The sequence below is a fragment of the Podarcis cretensis genome (assembly GCF_951804945.1).
Source record: "Podarcis cretensis genome assembly, chromosome: 6".
Classification (NCBI taxonomy): Eukaryota; Metazoa; Chordata; class Lepidosauria; order Squamata; family Lacertidae; genus Podarcis; species Podarcis cretensis.
In genome coordinates this window covers 54,135,299-54,159,432 of record NC_137175.1, presented here as the reverse complement: position 1 = coordinate 54,159,432, position 24,134 = coordinate 54,135,299, and the positions used below count along the sequence as shown (strand labels likewise).

Genomic DNA, 24,134 nt, shown 5'->3' with positions numbered 1-24,134 from the left:
ATGCAAAGTGTTAGGCCATGCAAAGTTTATGGCAACACTTCACCTTCTGTGGTGCCACCAACCTGTGGGCAGCACGACATGATTTGACTTTCTTGACTAAGTCATGTTAAGTTTCTAGTGCCGTCTCCAGCTAGGGGTTGGCTAATTTGCTACTACTGAGATGAGCTGTTGGAAGGAGTTCTGCTAAGTCAGTAAGTTTAGCTGAAGTGTTAAAGACTCCTATATAGAAGTCCAGGCAGGCTCTACATTCACTACTGGTGGCACCTTGAGTTATTGTTTGTCATACCAGAAGTTGAAGGGCAGAGACACATACTGGAGCAACTCTGTTCATATCCACCAGAGGGAAGCATCATGCACATCTTTTTGCTGGCTCAAAAGCATAACAAACCTGTACCTTGGCATACCACCACATGAACAATAAGAGTGATTTATGCTACAAAGAGAAAAAAGTGTGCATAGAGAAGACAATGCAGCTTGGATTCATTACACATTGAATCGTTTTGTACAAAAGCTCTAGTACGGATATGCTGGTTCAAGGGAAGTTTGCATATCTGCCTTTTAATTTTAGCTGAGAAAAGATGCGACATCCAAGATTGGCAGTGGCTACCATTTTATTAGCAAAGAGCTAAGCTGTGGGGGGAGGAAGGGGTCCTTTGTTGGTGCCCAATATGGTTCCAAGCCTTCCCCACATCACATTGCAGATATACCCTTCATCCTCCCCCATAGGCATTTAGGGAGCTATAATAACCCAGATTTTCTGAGGCTGGAGCCAGTGCACTCCCCAGCCCCTAACCACATTCGTCTTTGATTTGATTCTCTCTTTGTCTGCCTGCTCTTAATTGCAGCTCTGTTTCCTGTAGTTCTGCTGCCTCCCACCCTCTCCCAACAGTCTTGTTTGATGGGCCCTTGGGTCAGAAGTCTTTCCCCACTGCCTCATTAGTGATGCATAGCCCAGCCCATTTCACATCCCAGCAGCCTCGTTAACGAGCTGCAGCACCACACCATCAAATCCTGCTCGCTAATTATTATCATCAGCCGTTCATGTTGCAGATGTGGTAGAGCCAGTGGTTGCTGAGTAAACTTTCTCAAGATCAGCTCTTTTTTTTTTTTTTTTTAAGGAACAGGTGCCAGCAACCTAATGAGAGTAGCATACAGGCTACATTCAGAGGGCTGGAAGAAATTTGACAAATTTGTGCCAAGGCCCATCTGAAGAGACCCCATAGAAAGAAAGAGTTTCCTATCTCAAAAGTGGTGTCGTTCTCAATAACCATCCACATTAGTAGTCAGACTACAAGCTTTGGGCTGGAATCTTGAACAGGGAGGAAGTCCCATTGAAATTAGTGGGACTTATTTCTGTGTTTAATATTATATTCTTGAACACACGGTATGCCAAGTCCACCAAGCAAATAGATAATCTCACAAAAAGAGATGAATTTTATGTCTCCAGGACCATTTCTCTTCTCTGATCAAATGCTTACCACAATATCTGGTGTGTTATTTCTAGAGTTGTGGATTCAGGCCGCATGTTGGGGAGGAGAGGATTCCCACACTGCAGGGCGTTGGCTTAGATGACCCTCATGGCCCCTCCCATCTCTATGATTCTATGAGAGGTTCTATGGAGAAGCAGTGTGGTGTAGTGGTTAAGAGCGGTAGACTTGTAATCTGGTGAACCGGGTTCGCATCTCCGCTCCTCCATATGCAGCTGCTGGGTGACCTTGGGCTAGTCACACTTCTCTGAAGTCTCTCAGCCCCACTCACCTCACAGAGTGTTTGTTGTGGGGGAGGAAGGGAAAGAAGATTGTCAGCCACTTTGAGACTCCTTCGGGTAATGATAAAGTGGGATATCAAATCCAAACTCTTCCTCTTCACACACCTTGCAAGGCAGGATAGGATGAGGATAGAATGAGAGCTACAACTTGTGACTTGTTCAAGATGACAGAGGTTGCCAAGGAAAAAGCTGATCTTCAACGCTTTAAAGCAGGAGTGGCCAGCTGGCAGTGCAGGGACTAGATCCAGCTTGCTAAGCAACTGTATCTGGCCCCTAGCAGCCTCAGCAAATTTTAATCAAGCTTGCGATAAATATTTCGCCCATCGTTTTGCTTGTAAGGAAAATGCATATGTTTACGATGTTGTGAGATACAGATGTTTCTCATTTCACTTTTACATCTCTTTGGGTTTTGTATATAATATTATCCTCATCGTGCCTGTGCATCTGGGCTCCATAACACCATAAAAGTTGGGTTTCCCCCCTGCTAGCTGGCATGTCTTTTATTATAGAACCACTAACACTAGCAAAGGGTCATGTTGTGCAGCAAAGTAGGATTCCCAGTCCAGGGCCACTGGATGGAATGACAGCACTCCACCCCCAGGACACAGAAGGTGGCTGTGCCTGCTTTAGATCAAGAATGACATTTTGGTCATTACACAAATAGCCAGGTGTATGTGTGTGAGAGAGAAATAGTGTGTGCAAAAGAGAGAACAAGATGTAGTACTACATTATAGATTAATACCAAGAAGTAATAACTGTAAAAAGAACTGTTACAGTTCACAGAGGCCATTGCTCTCAGAGCAAAACAGTTTTTAAAAGTCTGTGTTGATGGAATTTAAAGCCACTTTAGTTTATTCTATAGATCCAATTACTTGAGGCCATATGAGAAGATTCTGGTTGTCTGTCTGTCAATGTATCTACCACCCGTCTTTTACCTGTACCTTCTACAGATAGGTAGCCGTGTTGGTCTGCCATAGTCAAAACAAAATAAAAAAATTCCTTCCAGTAGCACCTTAAAGACCAACTAAGTTAGTTCTTGGTATGAGCTTTCATGTGCATGCACACTTCTTCAGATACACACCTTCTGTGGTACCTTCTGTTACATATGCTTCAGGTTACATACGCTTCAGGTTACAGACTCTGCTAACCCAGAAATAGTACCTCGGGTTAAGAACATTGCTTCAGGATGAGAATAGAAATCATGTTCCGGTGGCGCGGCGGCAGCAGGAGGCCCCATTAGCTAAAGTGGTGCTTCAGGTTAAGAATAATTTCAGGTTAAGAACGGACCTCCGGAATGAATTAAGTACTTAACCTGAGGTATCACTGTATTTGCATCCTAAAACCTTGCAAGGTCTGTTTAGAAGTTCCCAGAGAAGACCAAAGAAGTGCCATCTGTTCCACTCCAGGGATAAACTTGGCTGTTTCCCCATATCGTTGTCTCTAGACTTTGTCGCGTCTGTGGGTCCCAGGAGAAGAGACTTCCGCCTGCTATTTCATTTGGCTGTTCCCATGATTACAACAGGGCAACTGGATGGAGGAGCCAACTGCTGCTCCAGCAAGATAGAAACTACTAAAAGGATATCTAGGAATCTTGTAAGGCCAAAACAAATGACACGTATTTAGATTAACTAGCTCATATGTGTGGAAATCCACCAAAGGCTATATCACAAACGGATCAATGACTAAAAGAGTAGTAGGTATCTGCTCTTTGCAACAGCATCTACCAATAAAATATTGATTGGTAAGCAAAATACATCAATCGGTTGGCAGAATTTCTAGTCTGTAGGTTTGTGCACATAATCTTTAAAACATAATGGTAGCTATATGTGCTGGATATTCCTAAACCAAACAGAAAGCCATAAAAAGAATGCAATCAGCTTTCAGTTTCTAAGGCCATTTCCTGATTTTGAGAGGTAGGACTTGGTTTGTTTGCTTGTTTGTGTTTCCTTCAGGTTTGATGTTTCCCAAAGGGAAATACCACAGGAGTGCAAAATATGCACTCCTTGTATATTAGCATGCACTACTAAGTACATCAACACAAGAAGTGTGTGCACTAGGGCAGCTTTTCAGATGATAATAGGAGTGAAAAAGTTAGGATGTAGGTACTCCAATCACCCTTGACGTATGAGAATTAATGACATAATCTACCCCCCTACCCCCTGGCTGACTTTTGCTGATCCACTGTCGCACCTGAAACCTGAGTGCTCATGACTGCCACACCAGAAGGCAGAGGGTCAGGACATGTAGCAGCCTCACAACCTACTGGGTTTTAAGTGAATATATTGGGTTGGATTGGCACTTTGCTTCCCACTACTTGAAGGACTCCAACTGGCAGAATGGGAGAGGAGGCAAATTTTCATCAATCCCCCCTTCCCCTTCAGCCGTCTATGCCCCCTAAAAATCTGCTCTGGTGGGCTGGGGGGGGCATTCCAAAACAAGGTGGGGGTATTGGGGGCTGCAGGAGGAAGGGGAATTGCTTTCCTCACCACTCCCTTTCCACCAGCAGATGTATCCTGAGTATGGTATATTTATACTCAAGCAATGCCAGCTGTAGCAAACTCATGATCCAACCCCATGATCCAATCCAAACTCTGATAGCACTTTTCCCAATATGTATGTGTGCAAATTAAACTGGAACTCTATAAAACTGGCCCATGGCAGACGCCAACAATGAGCAAGGTGCCTCCCAAACCTGAAATAAACTAGCCAGATGCTGTTCGGCCAAGATGGACTCTGCATTCTAGAGGTTTCTCCAGGAAAATGCCAGCGGGGAGCTGTGGAAGCAAAACCTGTGTGCAATATGGAGACAAGAATGGAGAGTTGAGATTGTGAGTGAAGACAGTAGTTACCTGTCTTGAATTTTTACCTGTATATAAAAGCTATCTCCTTTTCTCCTGTCTTTCTTCTGCAGAAACTCAGAGCCCAGAGGAGTGTGGTCAACAGATAAAATTGATCCTAGAATCTCCACGTCTCCCTCAATGGCACAGACTCCTCCTGCAACATCTGACCAGGCATTTCTGTAAACTGTGCCAGAATGGCAGCAAGAATCACTTCACACCCAGGATGCTTGGAGAGGCTTTTAGTGACGTGCTTTTTAAACCATCCCCATCAAGGTGAAACTGCTGGACTATTTACCAGAAGCATCTTCATTTGCTCCTCCTCATCCCTCACGTGACTAATCTGGAACTCAATTTTAAAACTAAGATGTTAAAAATAAGATTTGGTTCCTGCCCACTAGCAAGAAGAGTTCCAATTGCACCTGAATTTCAGAAATGTCCCAAGTTGAAGCCAATTATATTTCTGTTGGAGAAGTTTCCAAGACTCCAAGACAAAGGGCTTTAGACAATGGCTTTCAGTGGACCATCATACATATAACTGCTGCCTTGAATATTTGGCAGAAAGATGGCATATCAGTGAAGCAAATAAATACATACATATAAACAAAGACAAAGGAAGAAATGTAAATCAATAAGGAATCATAATTTAATGAAGGCAAGCCTAAAACTGTGGCAGCTATTCAAGTAACTTTTAAACCAGGCACTGAAATTGGGAGCAGCACTCACAGACCATAAATCTTTGTTTCCCATGAAGCTTGTGCAATGCAGGGACCCAGGTTGCAGAGATTCTTGGATTGGCATGTCCAAGGGATCATTCCAAACCTCTGCCCTTCAGCAGTGGGGCTTAATGGAACAACATAGCCACCATCAAATCCACAGCCCCACTGCTCATGCCAGCCAGGGTAGAAGGTGAAGGCAGGAAAAGTAGCCTCTTCACTTGGTCATCTGCCAACCTGCCTCAGTGAAGAGGTCTGGATCAAGTCCATTGTAGTCACATGATCCTGTTTCCATCCCGTGATCTCAGTGCCTGCTCAGTTTCACCTTTTCCCCTAAGCACCCTGGTTCTTTTGGTTCTGCTCACTATTACTGGCAGTGGCCTGGGTGGGTGCATTGGGGTACTCATCACTGGCAGGGCTGGGCAGGGAAACACCTCCACCTCATCCAAACTGCTTGCAGCATGGCGGATTATGGGTTTGGATTTCTCTGACTGGTCTCAGTGTCTGATTCCCTCTTCTATTGCAGGCAAACTGAGCAAGCAGAAGCCATGACTAACATTGTACTAAGTTCTTTGTCCTTGTTTTCCTAGCATGGAACTGAATCCTGAGCACCATGTGAAGATTATTGAGGCTCTTATCATCGCTGGTGGAGTGTCAGAGATCCAGGCAGCACCAGGTAGGAATTCATTGAACATAATGGCTTACAAAACATTATGGAATGAGATCAGGCTGACTGTATTGTGTGGCTAATAATATGCTGAATCTGAAAACTGGTCTTTGCTACGAGGCTATCTGTGCGATTCATTCTGCTCCTAAGTACTGGATTTGGGGCACATGAAATTGGCCCTGAGCCTTTATGGAGAAAGTCTGGAATGTGCATTCCTTTTGATGTGAAGAGTTTCCTTGTGTTTCACTAGCTTCATGTATTGTGTTCAGCTGGGTTAAGTTGGAGTGCTTTTATTTCAGTTTGTACATATGGAATGTATGCGACCATAATTAGTTGTATTTGTGAGCAGACCTATTCTACAATTGTGACAGAGAATGGTGAGGGAAGTATGATACTTTCTGGAAGCTTTGCACCAACTGTTACCTGCTGGAGGGTCAGCACTTTGGTACTAAATTGGAAGCAAAGTAACTTCTTAGAGAGCCTCCAGGATAACAAGATACTTGTCCCTTCAAAGCTTGATGTGCTAGATGTGCTACAGCTTCAGTGTTGATGTCAGACTGATTTGCTTTTCTGTTGTAGGACGTACAGGAAACTAACGTCTTATCCCATCTATGTGCATGTAATGCAGAGTGCAAACATTCGTATAGTACAGCACCAAATCTTTGCTGTGAAAATATTCTCTGGAAACTCCTGCTGGTCACTATTTTCATAACTTTTCAAAACTTGTTTGCAGGTCTGATCAGCAACATTTTCATTGCCATTATTTCTTGTAGGATTACATGGCCAGGACAATGGAGCCATGTATACAATCAGGTTTGTCTATGTGGCAATATCACAAGGTCAGTTCAGAGTAAAGGCAGTGCTTTATGCCCTCACTCTGAATTAGCCCCAGGACAATGCCATCAGATTTGGCTGTGTAGCATCATAACATCATTTCATTGAACATAATTATTTCCATTTCTTTGGGATAATGTAGCCAGAAAGAACAATCACATTTAGCTAAGTGATGAAGTTGCAAAGTCAGTTCAGTGAGAGGGCATAACACATTGCCGTTGTGTGGAATGTGTACTGGGTAGGGAACCATTCTGCAAGCATTTTCACCCTTGTGTGGAGGCCCCTCCCAAAGAATTCTGAAATAGGTATGCATTTCACAGGGGAAGAAAAATGTTCACCTCTCTTCTCAACACACACATTCATTTCAGTTTAGCTCTAACAAAATGCACTCCAAAATCTTTTAAAAACTAAGGATAGACATGTTTAGATATAGTGGGTGGGATCCACATAACAAACTTCTTCAGCAGAAGGCCTGCACAAAGGCTTCCAAATGTACAATGAGGATTACCCCCTATCCTTCCCCTGCTTGCACCTATGCCCCAGACAGCTGACTCTGCAGGGGTTGGGAGAACCCCCATAACAGCATGCGGGGGGGGGAGGGGGATTGTTCCATTTGGCAAGCTGGTATGCATGTGCAGGTATAATGTTTACAATAGCATGATGTTGAATTCCACCCAGTAAGCTGGAGGAAATTATGCTGGGTATATTTAGCTAAATTTTACTCATGTTGGACCCATTTAAAATAATAGACCTGACTTAGTAATTAATTTCAGTGGATCTACTCTGAGTAAAACTTAGTTGAATATCACCCTCTAAGATGAACTACCACATTGCAAACTGGCTGTGCCAATATATTGTGGTTCAAGGTGAACCAAAATAGCCTTGGGGAGTTTCCCACTTGTTTTTGTTAATGGGCAGTGGAAGGGGAACCCACCATTTTCTATGTACTTCTGACATCTGCATTAAAATTTTGCCTATTATTTGACTGAGTCTTTGATACTGGAAAGGAATTCAGAAAAAAAACCAAAGGTTCTTTTATTAAGTTTATAGGGGATTGTGCATTCCCTGTGGTAGGTCAAACATGTAAATGCAGACAAGGTAGAGAAAGGGCTAGACACACAGGTCTTGGAAGAAGCATAAATGAGCTCTGAGTGGGGCTCAGCTGGATTTGGGAGCTTTTCCAATCTTAGCTAGACAAACTCAAGAATGGCACAATTCCCTTGCTCCCAAGTTACCATTCTCTGCAGCCACAGCAGGAGCTGTGATTCTCCAGCAGACTGACTTCACCCCTAGAGGTGCACTCCATTGTCTCTCAAGGCAGATGGATTTTTATTTTTTATTTTTAAGGCACTGCTTGAAGCAATCCCCAAGTTGTGCCCTATGGGCTGACTCGAGGACTGCAGTTGCCTAAAGTTTAGACATGAGTATTTCTGGGCTTTTGCATAGCACAGTCTGCATTGCAATTTGTGTTCCAGACATGGGGAAATATATTTGTTTGATTTGTTAACTGTCTGATGAATATCTCTCCCCCGTCAGATTGCAAAACCAAAATGGAAATGCATGGAAAATTATTGTTTCAACTATTAATGTAATGATCTGTAGCAGCACGTGAGTCTGTTGTGTCTCTACCGGCTGTTGTCAACAGTAGACCCCTACTAGGAGGAAGGGAGGAAGACTCTTTTTTTCACACCAGAGTGACACCTGCCCTACAGCCTTCAGGTCAGAGGTTCACTGAAGTCCCCTGAGGCAGACCAGTTAAGACACTATTATGTGGCTTTGCTAAAGCTCCTCTCACAGGCTTGCTTCTGATAATCACAGAGGAAGGAAACAGAGGAGCCCTAGGGAATTCACCACCCAACTGTCAGTTCTATGGTCACTTTCATGGCCCTGGTGCCTTCCGTCTTTCTGGCAAAAAGGTGTTCACCCTGCCTGGGGCAGGAATGGAAGATCCAAGTTTGTCTCGCCTCCTTGTCTTTGTCCATGGTCGTTAGTTTGATCGGCAGCACAGCTGGCAGCTGGGGACGGTTTAATTGCTCTTCAGGGAATCGCTGAGGTGATGTTACAGGAACGCCTTTGGTGAGGGTTGACTTTGGGAAGAGTCCAGCACACGGAAGGGAAGGGGAAGGGAAGTTGTGTTTGCTGTATTTTCCAACTCACTGTTTGCTCACATGAAGTTTATTGGCAGAAGCAATGGCTCCTGATCCTGTTTGCATTTATCATCTGACCAGCTAGGTTCAGCAAGGTTATGAAGAGGTAATTCTTGAGGCATATGACGGGACTGAGGACTTTCCTCATGACTACTCCATATCCTGAAGCCCTATTGATTCACTGTCTTGCTAGAGAAGACATTTATCAATAGAGTTATAACTTTCAGATGTACCAAATAAACTTGCTTAACCTATGAATTTCTGATGAGTGGTTTTTCCCCACATGGAGAGATTGTTTCCATTTGCTTAAAGATGGGAATTTAGCTAGACTAAACCATCCTGTTTGATGGTTTCTCAGTCCAGCAGGGATTAATTACCAGCACTGGTGACTTCTGTGTAGCTAAATAACAACAAACTAACTACTGGTAGTATTTAGTTGAGGCGATGGTGCCTATCAGAGGCATATCCTTCTTTGTTCTGCTTGTGTCTCAGTACTATTAACCTGTTGTAGCAGAAAAGAATGCAATCAATATTTTGTCATTTGGGGGCTGAAGGAGCTTGCACTGTGGGCAGGCCGTCAGATCAACAGTAGGTGTAATATTTGCTGCTGGAAACTTTGTGAAGTGACGCCACAGGAGACTGAAGTGTGGAACTAGGCTGCCTCCTGTGATGGCAGAATTCAAGAGGCACAACTAGGCCTAATGTAAAGCATGAGCTTGGCTACCACTATGGCATATTTGTTCCCTAGGTGAACTGAAGAGTTTTTCATTTCCTTTGTGTATTTAAAATGTGGCTTTTCCAGTAAAACAATCTGCAAAGTATGCTCAGGAATGCTCTGAAAAATTCTGGGACAAATGCTCATCCTAGATAGGGACTTTCTTGCCTTGCTTTCAATCCTGCCCTGCCAAGAGTAGCTAAAATTTATGAGCCATTCCATCTACTTCCAGATGTTTTTAGTAGATTCTCGGCAATGCCACTGAAGACTAACAGCACAGTGCTACTCATGTCTACTCAAACAAGTCTCACTGAGTTTGGCTTACCCCCAGAAAAGCGGATATAGGATTGTATCAATAGGATGTACTTTTGAGTAGAAACGGATAGGATTGTACTGTAAATTAAGTAGAAGTCAGCACGGACGAATGGTAAGTTATTAGCATAAGCAAGACTTGAATCAGAGATGCTTGTCCAGTTTAACCAATTGAGTTTAGACATTTGTTTGCATGAGGTTATACAAAAGTTGATTAATGCGATATGCAAATTGACCTGGGGGGTTATTTTTAGGTTCGATCTTCACTTATTTAAGAGTTTCTTTCAGCTTTCCTGCTACTCTGACGTGTTTTACTTTGGACATGTACATCTTGATTAGAATTGGCTTTTTATAGGCTCATCACAGCTCATCACAGGCTTTTTATAGGCTCATCACAGCTATCTGCCAATCACCCATTCCCACCACCCTTCTGAGTAATACCCCTCCCCACCTTCTCACTATATAGAAGGGTCTGGAAACTTCTGTTTCAGTGTATCTGAAGAAGTGTGCATGCACACGAAAGCTCATACCAAGAACTGACTTAGTTGGTCTTTAAGGTGCTACTGGAAGGAATTTTTTTGTTTTGACTATGGCAGACCAACACGGCTACCTATCTGTAACTTTTTATAGCTGTTAGACTCATCCTTCTGTGACAAAGAAAAAACTTTGGACGTTGACTTTCTATTGCTAAAGATACAGCTTATGCTTATATTAACAGTAAATGCATCCAGAAATGACCACAAGTATGTACTTTCAAAATCATTCAGGCTAAATCCCTGCTTCAAGTTGCTGGCTCACATTGCTTATAATATATTTATATTTGGTTGTCTTTTTCTTCTATCATTCTTGTTTTAAGAGAACGTTCAAGATCTATTTTAAAAGTTTGAAACTAAGGAATTAGCAGGTTGATTCATATTAATATCTGAAATTAAGTTCTGATCTACCTCTCTCGTTAGCTCTTCCTTGTCTCAGTCTCCATTTTCCTCAAGCCAACTTCTACTTCAGCTATTTTCCCTCAGTTTCCTCTTCCTGCATCAAGTCAGGAACAAGAAGAGCCTGAAAAGTTGTGTCTAGGTGAAGCTGTGGTCAAAATAAAATAAAGCAGTCCAGGATTAAGCACAGTCCAAAAGGCAGAATTGTTGAGTAGCGGTCCAGAGAGTAGGCAGCGCAGGAGAGTAGACAGCGTAGGTCAGTCAAGAGGTGGAGCAAGGCAGGTTAGCCAAAAGTCTGGTAGCTGAAAGGCATACATCATGGGTAGGCAAGCTAAGGCCCAGGGGCTGGATCAAACCCAATCACATTCTGAATCCGGCCCATGGACGGTCCGGGTATCAGTGTGCTTTTACATGAGTAGAATGTGTCCTTTTATTTAAAACGCATTTCTGGGTTATTTGTGGGGCATAGGAATTCGTTCATTCCCCCCAATATATATATATATATATATATATATATATATATATATATATTCCACACACCCCCACAAGGGCTGAGGGACAGTGGACCGGCCCCCTGCTGAAAAAGTTTGCTGACCCCTGGCACATACATTGTTTTAGTAGCTACAAGACCTCAGCTAAGAATTGATGTAGTTTCTGCCCAGAATCAGATGCAAGCACTTAGTCCTGCTCTTGAGCAGTGTTAGAAACTGAGATATGAAAGCTAGAAGCTAAATGGCACCTTAAACCTAGGTTATGGGTGCAACAACGGAATGTCTAGGCACTCTTTTTTATAACAAGAATACGAAGCTGAAAATGAATGAATTGCAGCTAAAATATTATGTTCATTCTTCACATGGTCTAGTCCTTCCACTGCAAACCCCCCTAACATTCTTTAGAAGGTCTCTTCTCCAGTCTTCAGAGAGTAGCTGGAAGTGGGGAGGCAGAAAAAGGTCCTCCTTTCCTTCCACTCTGTAGTTTATTCTGAAATCTTAGATGCAGGACTGCGCCAAGACCTCAGAAACTGCTTGTGCTAATGAAATTCCCTGTCACAAAATGCACCTAGAACAATGGGAGTTTCCAACACTGCTCTTGAAGAGCCCTTTACTCCCCAGGAGCCTCTTAACTTGTGAGCTGCTCTGTTCCTATGGGATCAGGTACATGCTCCTTTGCTGAGTGGCTGTCTCAACCTGGACTTTCTGGCATCTAAACTCTCTGGGGCTGGGAAGCCACTTGGTTCCCCTCTCTGTTTCAAAAGCAGGCTTTGTTGCATGACACCTTTCCAGTCAACAGTCTTGCATGTCCCATCCAGAATTAACAAGCACTGATTATTTACCTTCCCGTGAATGCAGGTTGGACATACGACACCCAAGCATGCTATGGCAATGTGGAAAAGATTATCACAACTGTGCTAACCAAGTGCATCCGACATCTTCCCCATATTTTCATAAAGGTAAAGGTAAAGGTACCCCTGCCCGTACGGGCCAGTCTTGACAGACTCTGGGGTTGTGCGCCCATCTCACTTAAGAGGCCAGGGGCCAGCGCTGTCCGGAGACACTTCCGGGTCACGTGGCCAGCGTGACATCGCTGCTCTGGCGAGCCAGAGCCGCACACGGAAACGCCGTTTACCTTCCCGCTGGTAAGCGGTCCCTATTTATCTACTTGCACCCGGAGGTGCTTTCGAACTGCTAGGTTGGCAGGCGCTGGGACCGAGCAGCGGGAGCGCACCCCGCCGCAGGGATTCGAACCGCCGACCTTTTGATCGGCAAGCCCTAGGCGCTGAGGCTTTAACCCACAGCGCCACCTGCGTCCCCCATATTTTCATACTTCAGAACAAAACTGGATTTGTTGGTGCCAAGGAAAAAAGTGTGCTATGCATTCTTTCCCAGGGAACACCCCACCAGCTCCATTATTACATTTAAAAAATCAATTTCCTGCCCCTCCTTTTTAGTCCATAAGTAGACATCTCAAAAGTGGCCCCTCATAACAAATTGCAATAAAGAACCATCTACTGCCAAAGTGTGGTGAAAGAATATCTCTCTGCTGATGCCAGTCCCAGCGCACATTTACGATAGGGCAAGTATAGCACTAAAAGTAAAGTACAGTTTGCTAATTGCCTTCAGAGGCCCAAAGTTGTTCTCTCTCCCTCCCTCCCTCCCTCTCTCCCCTCTTGGTCATCCTATAGCCATGCAATATCCACATGTGTTTCTTCTGGTAAATCCTCATAAATCAACCTTCCCAGCCTCTATCTCACATTTATTGCTCTACTCAGAGCTCTCACCAAGCAATTAAGCAAAGTTGGTATGCATCTTTTCTCTCTGCTTCAGCCATGTGTTAGGAAATCATAGGTTCTCCTCTCCTCTTTTTTTTTACTACAGGTTGGTATATGATTAAGCTTCAAATCAGGTTGAGAGGCATTGCCATATTCTCTACCATAAACCTCTCAGATTAATAAATTTGCTTATAAGAGATATTGGGGAAACAAGGATAAAGGGTCATGTAAAATGGGTTAAAGCCTCAGCGCCTAGGGCTTGCCGATCGAAAGGTCGGCGGTTCGAATCCCTGCGGCGGGGTGCGCTCCCGCTGCTCGGTCCCAGCACCTGCCAACCTAGCAGTTCGAAAGCACCTCCGGGTGCAAGTAGATAAATAGGGACCGCTTACCAGCGGGAAGGTAAACGGCGTTTCCGTGTGCAGCTCTGGCTCTGGCCAGAGCAGCGATGTCACGCTGGCCACGTGACCCGGAAGTGTCTCCGGACAGCGCTGGCCCCTGGCCTCTTAAGTGAGATGGGCGCACAACCCCAGAGTCTGTCAAGACTGGCCCGTACGGGCAGGGGTACCTTTACCTTTACCTTTAAAATGGAAGAACTGGAGGAGAAAGTCCATTTATTTCCTACGGAAGGTTATTTGCACAAAACTTCAGTGGAAATGTAAATTGAAATGAAATCTCATTGCAAGTGAGATAGGCATTTCTCTGGGTGGGTAATCACAGGGGCAAGTCAGTCAATTTGTATTCACTTTGATAAGATTCTGCACTTTTAGGAAGTTGTTATGCCAAGTCAAATCATTGGTCCATCTCAGTATTGTCTGAGATGACCATCAGCAGTCTCCTAGGATTTGCCCGGAACTGATTGAACCTGAGAACAGCTGCATCGAAAGCATGCGCTCTTCCACTGAGCTGTGGTCCTTTTGAAGAATCCTGTGTCAATAATCTGCATTTATAAAATGCAGATATGTTCTTTGTTCATCCAGGCCTTAGGCTACCTCCCTGCTGAGGAACACATCTTAAACTTGCTCCTGTGAATGGATGGGCCATGTAAATATGAAAACTTAACTCTTTCCAATGTTTCAGGTTATGAGTTTGGGAAATGTTGATTAACTCCCCATTTCTCAGCATGTACACACACACACACACACACGTGTGTGTGTGTGTGTGTGTGTGTGTGTGTGTGTGTGTTTATACCCAGCAAGCCAAGAGAGGTATGGGCTACCTGGGTTCATACGGATGATGCTGGCATTGCTGCTGACTGTCTGTGTGACCTTAGCTTGCCATTTTAACCTTCTGTATGTCTAAATTATTTCCATCACACCTTAGTGGTGTGAGGTTTCACTCCATAATTCTAAAGTTCTTTGGAGACCATGCTTGGCCGTAGAAGTGCTATATAAAGCTTCTGGTGTTAATATTAGTCTGAGAAGTGGATGCCCTAACCACTTTGCCATATCCTGTCCTATTCCCCACATACACCCTTGTCCCACATTCAGTCTTGCCTTGTAATTACACCTATATAAAATAGCTATAAATGCCTTGCAATAACAGAGACCTCTGTGCAAATAACCATATAAATAGGAGTCAGTAGTTGATACCAGGGGAAAAGAGAACATGACCTTGCTTTGACACAAGAGTAAAATAGTCTTCTTATTTAGTTTTTGTATCCCCTTTCGGAAGGCAGGAAGAGAAGCATTGTTCTGTATTCATATTGCTGACGTGTCTACTGCTTCTGGCTGTGTGCATTCACATAAACAGATAAAGTCAGTAGTAGTGCAGCTCAACCTTGAATACAGTTTGTGGCCATGACCAAGTGGCTGTTCTTCAGCCTCAGAGCACTAGCTGTAAAATGGCGAGTCTAATGATCTGCCATTTGTCACAGGGCTGTATGTATGTGGGAAGGAAGAATGAGGTGAGGAGTGCAAAAACGCGAAAGGCCATAACTCAGTGGCAGAGGTCATGCCTTCTTCCTGTATTCTTCCTTTATGGCCCAGTCTTTACTAGACATAGAAGGATCTGACAATTTTTGTTCTCTCAGCCTCTCTTTTTTCCAATCTTAAATTCAGTTCTCCATATTTCAGCAGCCATTTGCAAATTTTTAAACAAAGAAGGAAATCCTCATGAAACTTCTTCAGCAGTATAGTGTGAATTTTGTATCCAGTTCTGACTCATGTACTCATTTTTGCAAGCCATTTCTCCTACAATAACCCATTTTTTTAGTGTTATTTTCACAAATGTATTCGTTTTTATGCATACTTTAACCTAATGTATGCAGAACTGCACCACAGAATTCAGATAAGTGTGAATTTCAAAGGACGGCTGTGTTTTGTTCTCATATTTACTTTAAATGCAAAATGAATCAAATTCCTTGACCATTCCTAGTCCTTACAATTAAGAGGGTTATTGCACATATCATTTACCTGGGCGATAACAGCAGCCCAGTGCTAGAACATATGTTTTGCACACTGGAGATACCAGGGTCAGTGCTTGGCACCTGCATCTCAAAAGTGGCAGGTAATGGGACCCTGAAGCGCTGCTGCCAGCTGGAGTAGACAGTATTAGGCTGGAGAAACAAATAGTCTGATTTGGTATAAGGCGGCTTCCTGAGTGTGCCAACATTATGTAAGTAATAAACAAGAATTTTCTGCCTATTCCCATCTCAAATCATTTATGGTCCATTTGTACAATCACACTGATGTGCTGGCAATCCCGGCCTGGCTAATCTGTCCCAGTTACTTTGCCAGAAGTACCTTTCCGAATGCAACCCACATCTATGGTGCCAGCACGCAATCGCAACAGGTAGAGGGGCAGTGGGCATATCCTGGGGCAGCCACGTGACTTCTTCACCCCACATACTCTGCATGGAAATGCTCAGCCCCTGTTTTCAACATGCTGGGTTTGCACATGTGGATTTGATAATATGACCAAAAAAGTGGGGTCACGTGACAACATGCTGGATTAAGGGTGGCTGCATGTAAGGGGGTGGCCCAACTCCTGCTTACTCCATTTCCAGTGCTTGGGCAGGAGGAGAAGTGAGTCTGTGTGGAAGAATGGATAGAAATACCAGCTTATGTAAATGTGGATGACATCATCCCTTCTCCATTCTCCTGGTGCTGTTTATAGCTACTTTAATTTACTCCCCTTTGCTTTATTATCTTTCCACAAGCTCTTTATCCCCAGCATTTAGCATCTCAATTGGCAAGCAGCAGCCAGCTGCATGATACAGCAGGATGCTTTTTCTCCTGATGCAGCACAGCCTGCCTGTGTGGTGCAAACAGGGAGGAAGATGAGGGAAGGGGGAAGGAAAGCTTGCCTCCTCCTCTCCCTGTGTATTCCCTAGCAGGGAGTATGTTCTGTTGCAGTGGCGTAGCGTGGGTTGTCAGCACCCGGGGCAAGGCAAGTAATTTGCGCCCCCTAACCCGTGGATTTTAGTAGGGGCAGAGAGCTGCTAGTGCGAGCGCGCCCCCCCCCCGATGTTGCGCCCGGTGCGGACGGCCCCCCCTGCAACCCCCACGCTACGCCACTGTTCTGTTGGGTCCTGGGATGGGGTGGAGTTTGAGACCCTGTCAAAGTAATCAGGGGTTGGGCAATTCCCTGGCCAAGGGAGCAACTGTTAGGAGCAGCAGGAGCTGGAAGCAAAATGAGCAGGTCTAGATTAATGGGTACTAGTCGTGGCTGATTAATTTTGATACAATCCTATATAGCTGCCTCTTTGCCCTGCTTCTGAAGGCTTGTCTAAGGTTTGATCTAGTATAAGTCCAAAGTAACACAGACAAAATAGATAAGGCGGTACATGTTGAGTGGTCTAGGGAAACACACACACATCATACATTAGTACAGCTTGATACCTAAGGCAGAGCAAATTAAATGTGTCCGAAGCCACTTTTCACAGTGTTTTTAGCTTCTTGATGTAGCTCAGACAGTAGGGCATGAGGCTCTTAATCTCAGAGTCATAGGTTTGTGCCCCACATTGGATTAACTAGATGGTTGGACTAGATGAGCCTCTTGGTTCCAATTCTACAGTTCTATGATTCTATGTGCAACTATTATACCCCACCACACTAAGTATTTTCTAAATTCCAACGCCTCCTCCTTTTTATTCCCGTTCCTATACAAGAATGCAAACTCGGCCCTCCAGATGTTTTGGGACTACAACTCCCATCATCCCTGACCACTGGCCCTGTTAGCTAGGCATGATGGGAGTTGTAGTCCCAAAACATATGGAGGACCGAGTTTGCCTATGCCTGTTCTAAGATCTCTCCCTTCTCCTTCCACCCCAATTTCAAGGTTGCAAAGAAAAGTAAGATTTTTTTTTAAAAAAAAAAATAGGCCAAATGGCAAGAAGGACCTGGTCAGAATGATTAAAAGACCTATAGTGGGGAGAGAAATACAACCAGAGATGGTAACTACTAACCAGTATGGAATCCTGATTTGGAGAGAGTAGGTTGTTTTGTATTTGCTCTGGGGTGCGGGAGGATTCTCAGAAGAGGGAATGGTGACTACATAAATCCATATATTGGATGCAGGTCTGCTTTCTCTGAGACCCAGGTACCCAAATCATCATCCTCTTGCAACTCCCTACTGCTTTCAGCCAGGAATACGGATAAAGTGATTTGTTAGAGCCATGAAGACCACAGTAGGAATTGGTGGAACAGCTGCTGTGAAAAAGAGGCTGCCTGTAAATTTAAGAGGCTCTTTTATTTCTTTAGCTGCAATAGAAGTGGAACAGCATTTATGTCCTAGGAAAAACTGGGTGTGTTGAAGGTGACCAGTCCTGGATGCCACTCCTTCCCCCAATGGCAGACGTTCGTGAGAAACTAGTTGGCTGAATTGCACCCACACCTTTCATGCACCCATGTGCGCGCACGGCTCTTCCCAGAAGAGATCCTGTGAGGTCATGGGCACCAGCTTCCCGTTAGCTTCAAACATACAACAGCTGCTATAGCACATTAAAATTAATTCGGCAAAACCAGGAAAGAAAGGGGAGGGGGACCATGACTGATGTGGATTCCCGCTCTCTGAACAGGCAGCTTTCGGTCATTATGGATGACACATCCCTCATTATAGCAGGAAAACCCCATGTTTTCTTCACATTTAAGTGGCTTCCATTGACTTCTGTCTGCGGAAACCCAAATGAAATTCTCTTTGATACAAACAGAGCCCTTGTGTACACACATATGTACTCATGAGGATGTTTGTCTCATTGAGATCACTGGAATGTACCCACTGAATCCATATACATTCCCATGTAAATTTGGGGGCACTCAGAGGTGCTTTTAAAGGGAAAAAACATATTGGGAACTCTGGTCACGGATCTCAACCTAGATTCTCCTTCAAAGTCTGCTCTACGTTTTATGATGGTGTCACTGGTGTGATAGGAGAACTGAGTGTGCATTCATTTTGGATGAGTTCCATGTTTCTTTTAGTGTATCATTTTATTCATCTGTATTTTTTCTTCTTCTCCAAAAGCATCTGTATTATGTCCCACCTAGTTCTCGTCTTCTCTCTTTCTGCTCTGTATTTGTACATGATCATGTATACTTATATAAAGGTAAAGGTAAAGGTAAAGGACATCTGGACGGTTAAGTGCAGTCAAAGGCAACGATGGGGTTGCAGCGTGCATCTTGCTTCAGGCTGAGGGAGCCGGCGTTTGTCCACAGACAGCTTTCCGGGTCATGTGGCCAGCATGACTAAACCACTTCTGGTGCAACAGGACACTGTGATGGAAACCAGAGCGTACGGAAACGCTGTCTACCTTCCCGCCACAGCGGTACCTATTTATCTACTTGCACTGGTGTGCTTTCGAACTGCTAGGTAAGCAGAAGCTGGGACAGAGCAATGGGAGCTCACTCCATTGTGCGGATTCAAACCGCTAACCTTCTGATCGGCAAGCCCAAGAGGCTCAGTGGTTTAGACCACAGCGCCACCTGCATCATGTATGCTTATGTGATACATACAAGGCAACCTGCCCCATGCAGTGCAGGGGACTGATCTAAAGAATTCTGGATCTAGGTTTATGATTGGTTGCTGTAAGGAGTTCCATTCTGAAACGAGTGTCATACTGTTTATGCCTCCAGAGTGTCTTATCAAAACTTTAGCAAGTTCTCATGATACCCTTTGATACTGGTTGAGAATTCATGCTGTGTATGATTTATGTTGTCATTGGCCAGCCTCTCCCATAGGGGCAGCTGCCAAATTCTCCATTTATTTCGGCCTACAAGGCCTGGATTCAAGTGTTTCCCTGTTATGTCCAATTCACCTCTACATCCCAACTTGCAGTAATAGCTCAACCTTCTCTTCTTCTAGATTCCCAGACTCAGGGGAGGAAACAACCAAGTTCTACAATAAGTGAGAGAACGTGCCCCCCCCCTTTTTTTGGATCACAATGCAGCGCAGCAGCAAAGCTTTGCTGCCCATTTCCTGTCAGAGACAAATAGCTTCCCTTCCGTTGATAAGCCATGCAGACAACAGTATACGTATTCTCAATATTCTGCCAGCCTTCCCTACTGTTTCCTCCCTCTACTCTCAGATTACCCTTCTGGTTACAGTGTGTTACACTACTCTTTCTTTAAAAATATTTATGTGTCTCATTTGACAGTAAACTCTTTCAGGGTGGCTTACAATAAAACACAGAAATAATGGTTAAAATGTTGATAAATAAAATATTGGGAGGATACCAGCAGCAGATAAAACAAGCAGCCCACCCACAATCACAACAATAAAATCAAAGCCCAAGAGCAAAAGCATAATAATAATTATAATAATAGTAATGATAAAAATCTTCAAAGTAAAGCTGCCGGGGGGGCGGGGCAAAGTCTTAGGGTCTTTCGAAAAGGCCTGTAGTGTTGTGTCTGGTGGAGCCCAGTAGGCAATTACGGTAATTCCAAAGCCATGGATAAATCCTTTTAATTTATATACCTGGGGTCCATAATGTGACTATACGGTTCTTGCCTCCAGCCACAATGCCCAGCACCTGACACTCAGAGTGTAGGGGCTTCTGCATTTAGTTTTCAGTGTCTCTGATGTAATCCATTGTTTATCAAGGATGTAGTCCTAGGCATCCTCTGACTTGGTCTTTAAAAAAAACATTTGAAGGGCATTCATCAGCCAGAAAACTCACAGTAAATATGTGCCCAGAAGCCCTGATCAATTGTGTTTACTGTGTTATAACGGATATGCAAATACCCTTCAAATATAAATGCCCTTCAAAACAACAGAGGCATCATTACTGATGAACCACCTAGCAGCCCTTGTCTAGAGAGTAAATGTACTTAGGATTGTGGTGCCAGGTTCCTTTCTTATCTAGACGCATAGACCCACATGCATTATGCTCCTGGTCCCCTTCACAAGACCAGGGGATGGAGACCAAGATAGATGGAGTCAGGGCAGAACCTGGTAGGTTGGGTAAGCTTGAGTCATCCCACTTCCCTGAATGAGCACTGTTAGGTTTCTGGGGCAGAACAAGGTTTTTCCCCCCTGGTCCCATTACCTTCAAGAGAACAAAATAATAATAATATGGCATTTTCTCATCTGTATCACTTAAAATGTATTTCCTTTCAAATTTGGCCACTCACTTCCCTTGATCTTGCACCTCTGGCTTCTGGCATGGCTCAGTGGTAGAACATCTGCTTGCATGTAGGAGGTCCCATGTCCATTTGTTGCTCCGTATGTTCCTATCTGCCTGAAAGGAGGTGAAATAATCCAGTTTAGAAGTATTTGGGTAGTAACTCTACTCATAGACTATGGCTGCCTGGTTTTATAATTGTAATTTAAGGGTTAAAATTGAGACCCATGATTCCTGGCCTTCCCCCACTTTTGTGCTCATGGCTGATATTTGCTTTTCAGATTTTGCAAATTAGAGAAAGCAATGCCCTCTGGCTGGAAGCACAACACTGTAGTTGATAGAGAAGTGTGTTTTCCTTTCCATTGATCCCTCCCTTTTTGAGAAGGTGGCCTGGTTAAAGGCTGCTATTTTTTAATTATTTTTTTAGCCAAACTGTGGGTCACCAGATGTGGGACGTAACAACATCAAGAGGCTTTGATGCTTTCTTTCCTTCTCAGCTGCCATGCTCTTTATCAGGCTATCCAACTGCCCTCCGCTGATCTCCCGGGGGCAGTGGTCAAAACCTTGGCCTGAGATCATAAGAGAAATATACACACACCTCACCCACTGTCCTGTCTCTGATCTCAGGAAGTGCTCAGTAAGGTTTTGGGAAAGAGATGGAAACATAAACATGCTATTACTCCCAAAAGTAGTGAAGCTGCTAATGCTGAAACATTTACTTTTTAATCCTCCAGAGATGGAACTGAGGCGTGCGTGTGTATGTGTGCGTGCCTGCACACTAAACCACTTGGAAAGCTTTCTTGAAGTTCCAAAAACACTTTGAATTAGATCTGAGAAAGGTCAGCGGCAAATGTGTGTGCTCATGGCTTCATTTTCTCCATCAAGTCACTGCTTACTTTATTTTCATTTTGCTTTGCTCTGGTTACAGTGGGTAGGAGCACAGCCTAGCAGCATCTCATGACTCAGCATTTGCATTGGCAACAGAGGCATGCAGAAGGAACAAGAGACCATAATCTTGAATTGGCACCATCTGTTATCAACACATGCACTTTATTCATTTTATTTGTTAAGAGATTTATTTGCTGCCCTTGACCAAAAATAGTCACAGAGTAGTTTACCAGAAAAAAAGGCTTAACACCCCCCCCCAAAAAAAAAAACCCTTGGTGAAGGGTGGGGGACATCTTGTCCCTTTTCTTAAAGCATTTCCAGACAACCTCTTTATTGAGCATTCATCTTGATTTGTTTGCAGGGAGATTAGGCAATGCTGGCTGTTTAATGAACGTTTATTCTGATTTGTTTGCAAGGAAGTTAGATGACGTTGTGTGTCAAAACAAGCAATGTCTCACACCTTCCAGAGCATTTGCCCATCACTTTTACCTGCTGCAAAAAAGTCTGATCATTTGGGGAAGTGGGCTGATTGTGCAGGAGCTCCCAATCGACTATGGTTGCATAAGCTGAATTTGGCCAACTTATTTATATGTGGCATATTTAGTATCCAAGTGTGTGAGATGATTCTTCTGACCACTAAAGAGAAATGTGCATGTCAGATGACTTACAGTTAGGGGTGTAAGGCGACAGCAATTGCCACACTTTTCTGTGTTAATTGCAATCAGAGCTGTTTCCATTCCACTGCAGTTCACCTTCCATTGTTTGTCTCATCTGCTATGGGTGAGGCTAACACAATTAATTATGTAACTAATTATGTAATACAGAGGTTTTCAACTTTTTTGAGTCCACGGCTCCCTTAACCAACTCCATTTTTTCTGCAGCACCCCTGTGGTGCTCAGGAACCCAGTTATGTCTGCAGAGCTGGCAGCCTCTCATCCTTTTTCAAACACCCTCCCCTCAGCCTCCTCTCCTCTCCTTTCTCCTTGGGAGTCGTTGTGGCAGCTGCTGCTGCCGCCCCTGGTCTCTGAGATGCCACACACACACACCCCGCCCCAAAGAGAGGTTCCTCCTAGAGGCACCATTCATCTGCGGAGCTTATAGCCAGAACTGCATAATAAACAGCTTTGCAAGCCTTTGGGAGGCAGAGATGCAAGAGGGCATCAGAGGGAGGGAGGGAAAGAAAGAGGGACAAAGAGAAGTGTTAACCATGGCACCCCTGATTCAAGGAACCCCTAGGTGCCATGGCACACTGGTTGAAAACCACCGATGTAATCAGTTTTAATGCATTTCAAGGAAGACCCAGAAAACAGATCACACACCATTTCAAACAGCCCCCACCCACCCAGCAATCATGACCAAGAGCCCTAGATTGCAAATCATAAAGTCCTTCATTTGGTAGCAAGAGGTTTCACCATTGGATATTGGGCATGTACTCAAGGATGAAGTCATAAGCTTATATTATTTTAGGACCAAGCTACATGTGATGCTCAGTTACATGTACTTGATGCTTCCTTCCTTCCCCTCACAGAAATACAGACACAGAGGCTGCTGTCTACAGCAGAAAACTCATGCAAGGGGTTATTGGCAATTCTTAGTCCTTTCCCGACGGGCAGTTTTTCTGCTAAATATGAGAAGCTCAAGTATTCATATATCTTCCCCTGCTGGTGACAGAAACAGCACAGAAGGCAATTTTAGTAGGAAAACCACTGGAAGTGGAAGGAGAAAGCTCAGAAAGCCCCTCCCCCATGTGAGTCTTCCTCTACAAATTACAGGCTCCAAAGCTGCAATTTATAAAAATAATACATCGGGGGGGGGGGGGTGACTACATGTGACTGATGGTGCATGTGTAGTTTGGGCTGAAGGAGAATTTCCATGTAATTCCAAGCAGGCAATTAGAACCCCACATCCTGTAATCTAAATGGGAAGACCTCTAGCTCCCAGGACTCATATTTTGGGAACAAAGGCAGATAGAGAAAATGCAGATGTACCTACCTACAGGAACCAGTGCACTGCTTTTTTCTGCTGTAGGCAAGGTCTACACATCTCTGCCTTAACTCCTGTGACTCCTGTGCCAAACACAATGATTTTCTGTCTTTCCCCATGCTTTATGCAGGCTGGCTCTCTCTCTCTCTCTCTCTCTCTCTCTCTCTCTCTCCATGTGTGTGTGTGTGTGTGTGTGTGTGTGTGTGTGTGTATGTATGTTACGGGCCTGACATGTTTATGAAGTAAAACATTTATTTATTTATTTATTTTTTAAAAATAATATTTATTAAGAGTTTAAAGATTACAAAAAGAAAGAAAAAGAATTAAACAAATCAAAATAATACAATACAAAAACAGAAACAAAAACAGTACATATAACATTGAATTAACAAAACAAAACAAGAACAATTAAAAACACTTCCAATATTTTCAAGCTTATCTTTCATTCACTTGTTTCATTGACTTCCTCACGCCTCCCTTTTTGTATTCCACTTCAATTAACTGTTTCAGC

At 43.9% G+C, this 24,134-nt stretch overlaps 1 protein-coding gene across 3 annotated transcripts in view; it reads left to right on the top strand.

Annotated features, from left to right (window-relative positions):
* Positions 1-24,134, top strand: part of LOC307218218 (phosphatidylinositol 3-kinase regulatory subunit gamma) — a 240,605-nt gene that overhangs the window by 84,095 nt on the left and 132,376 nt on the right. For all 3 annotated transcript variants that reach the window (XM_079980307.1, XM_079980305.1, XM_079980306.1), the window contains 2 exons: positions 4,680-4,881; positions 5,912-5,997. In XM_079980307.1, the coding sequence (XP_079836433.1) occupies positions 4,680-4,881; positions 5,912-5,997 (288 nt within the window). The remainder of the gene's footprint in view (positions 1-4,679; positions 4,882-5,911; positions 5,998-24,134) is intronic.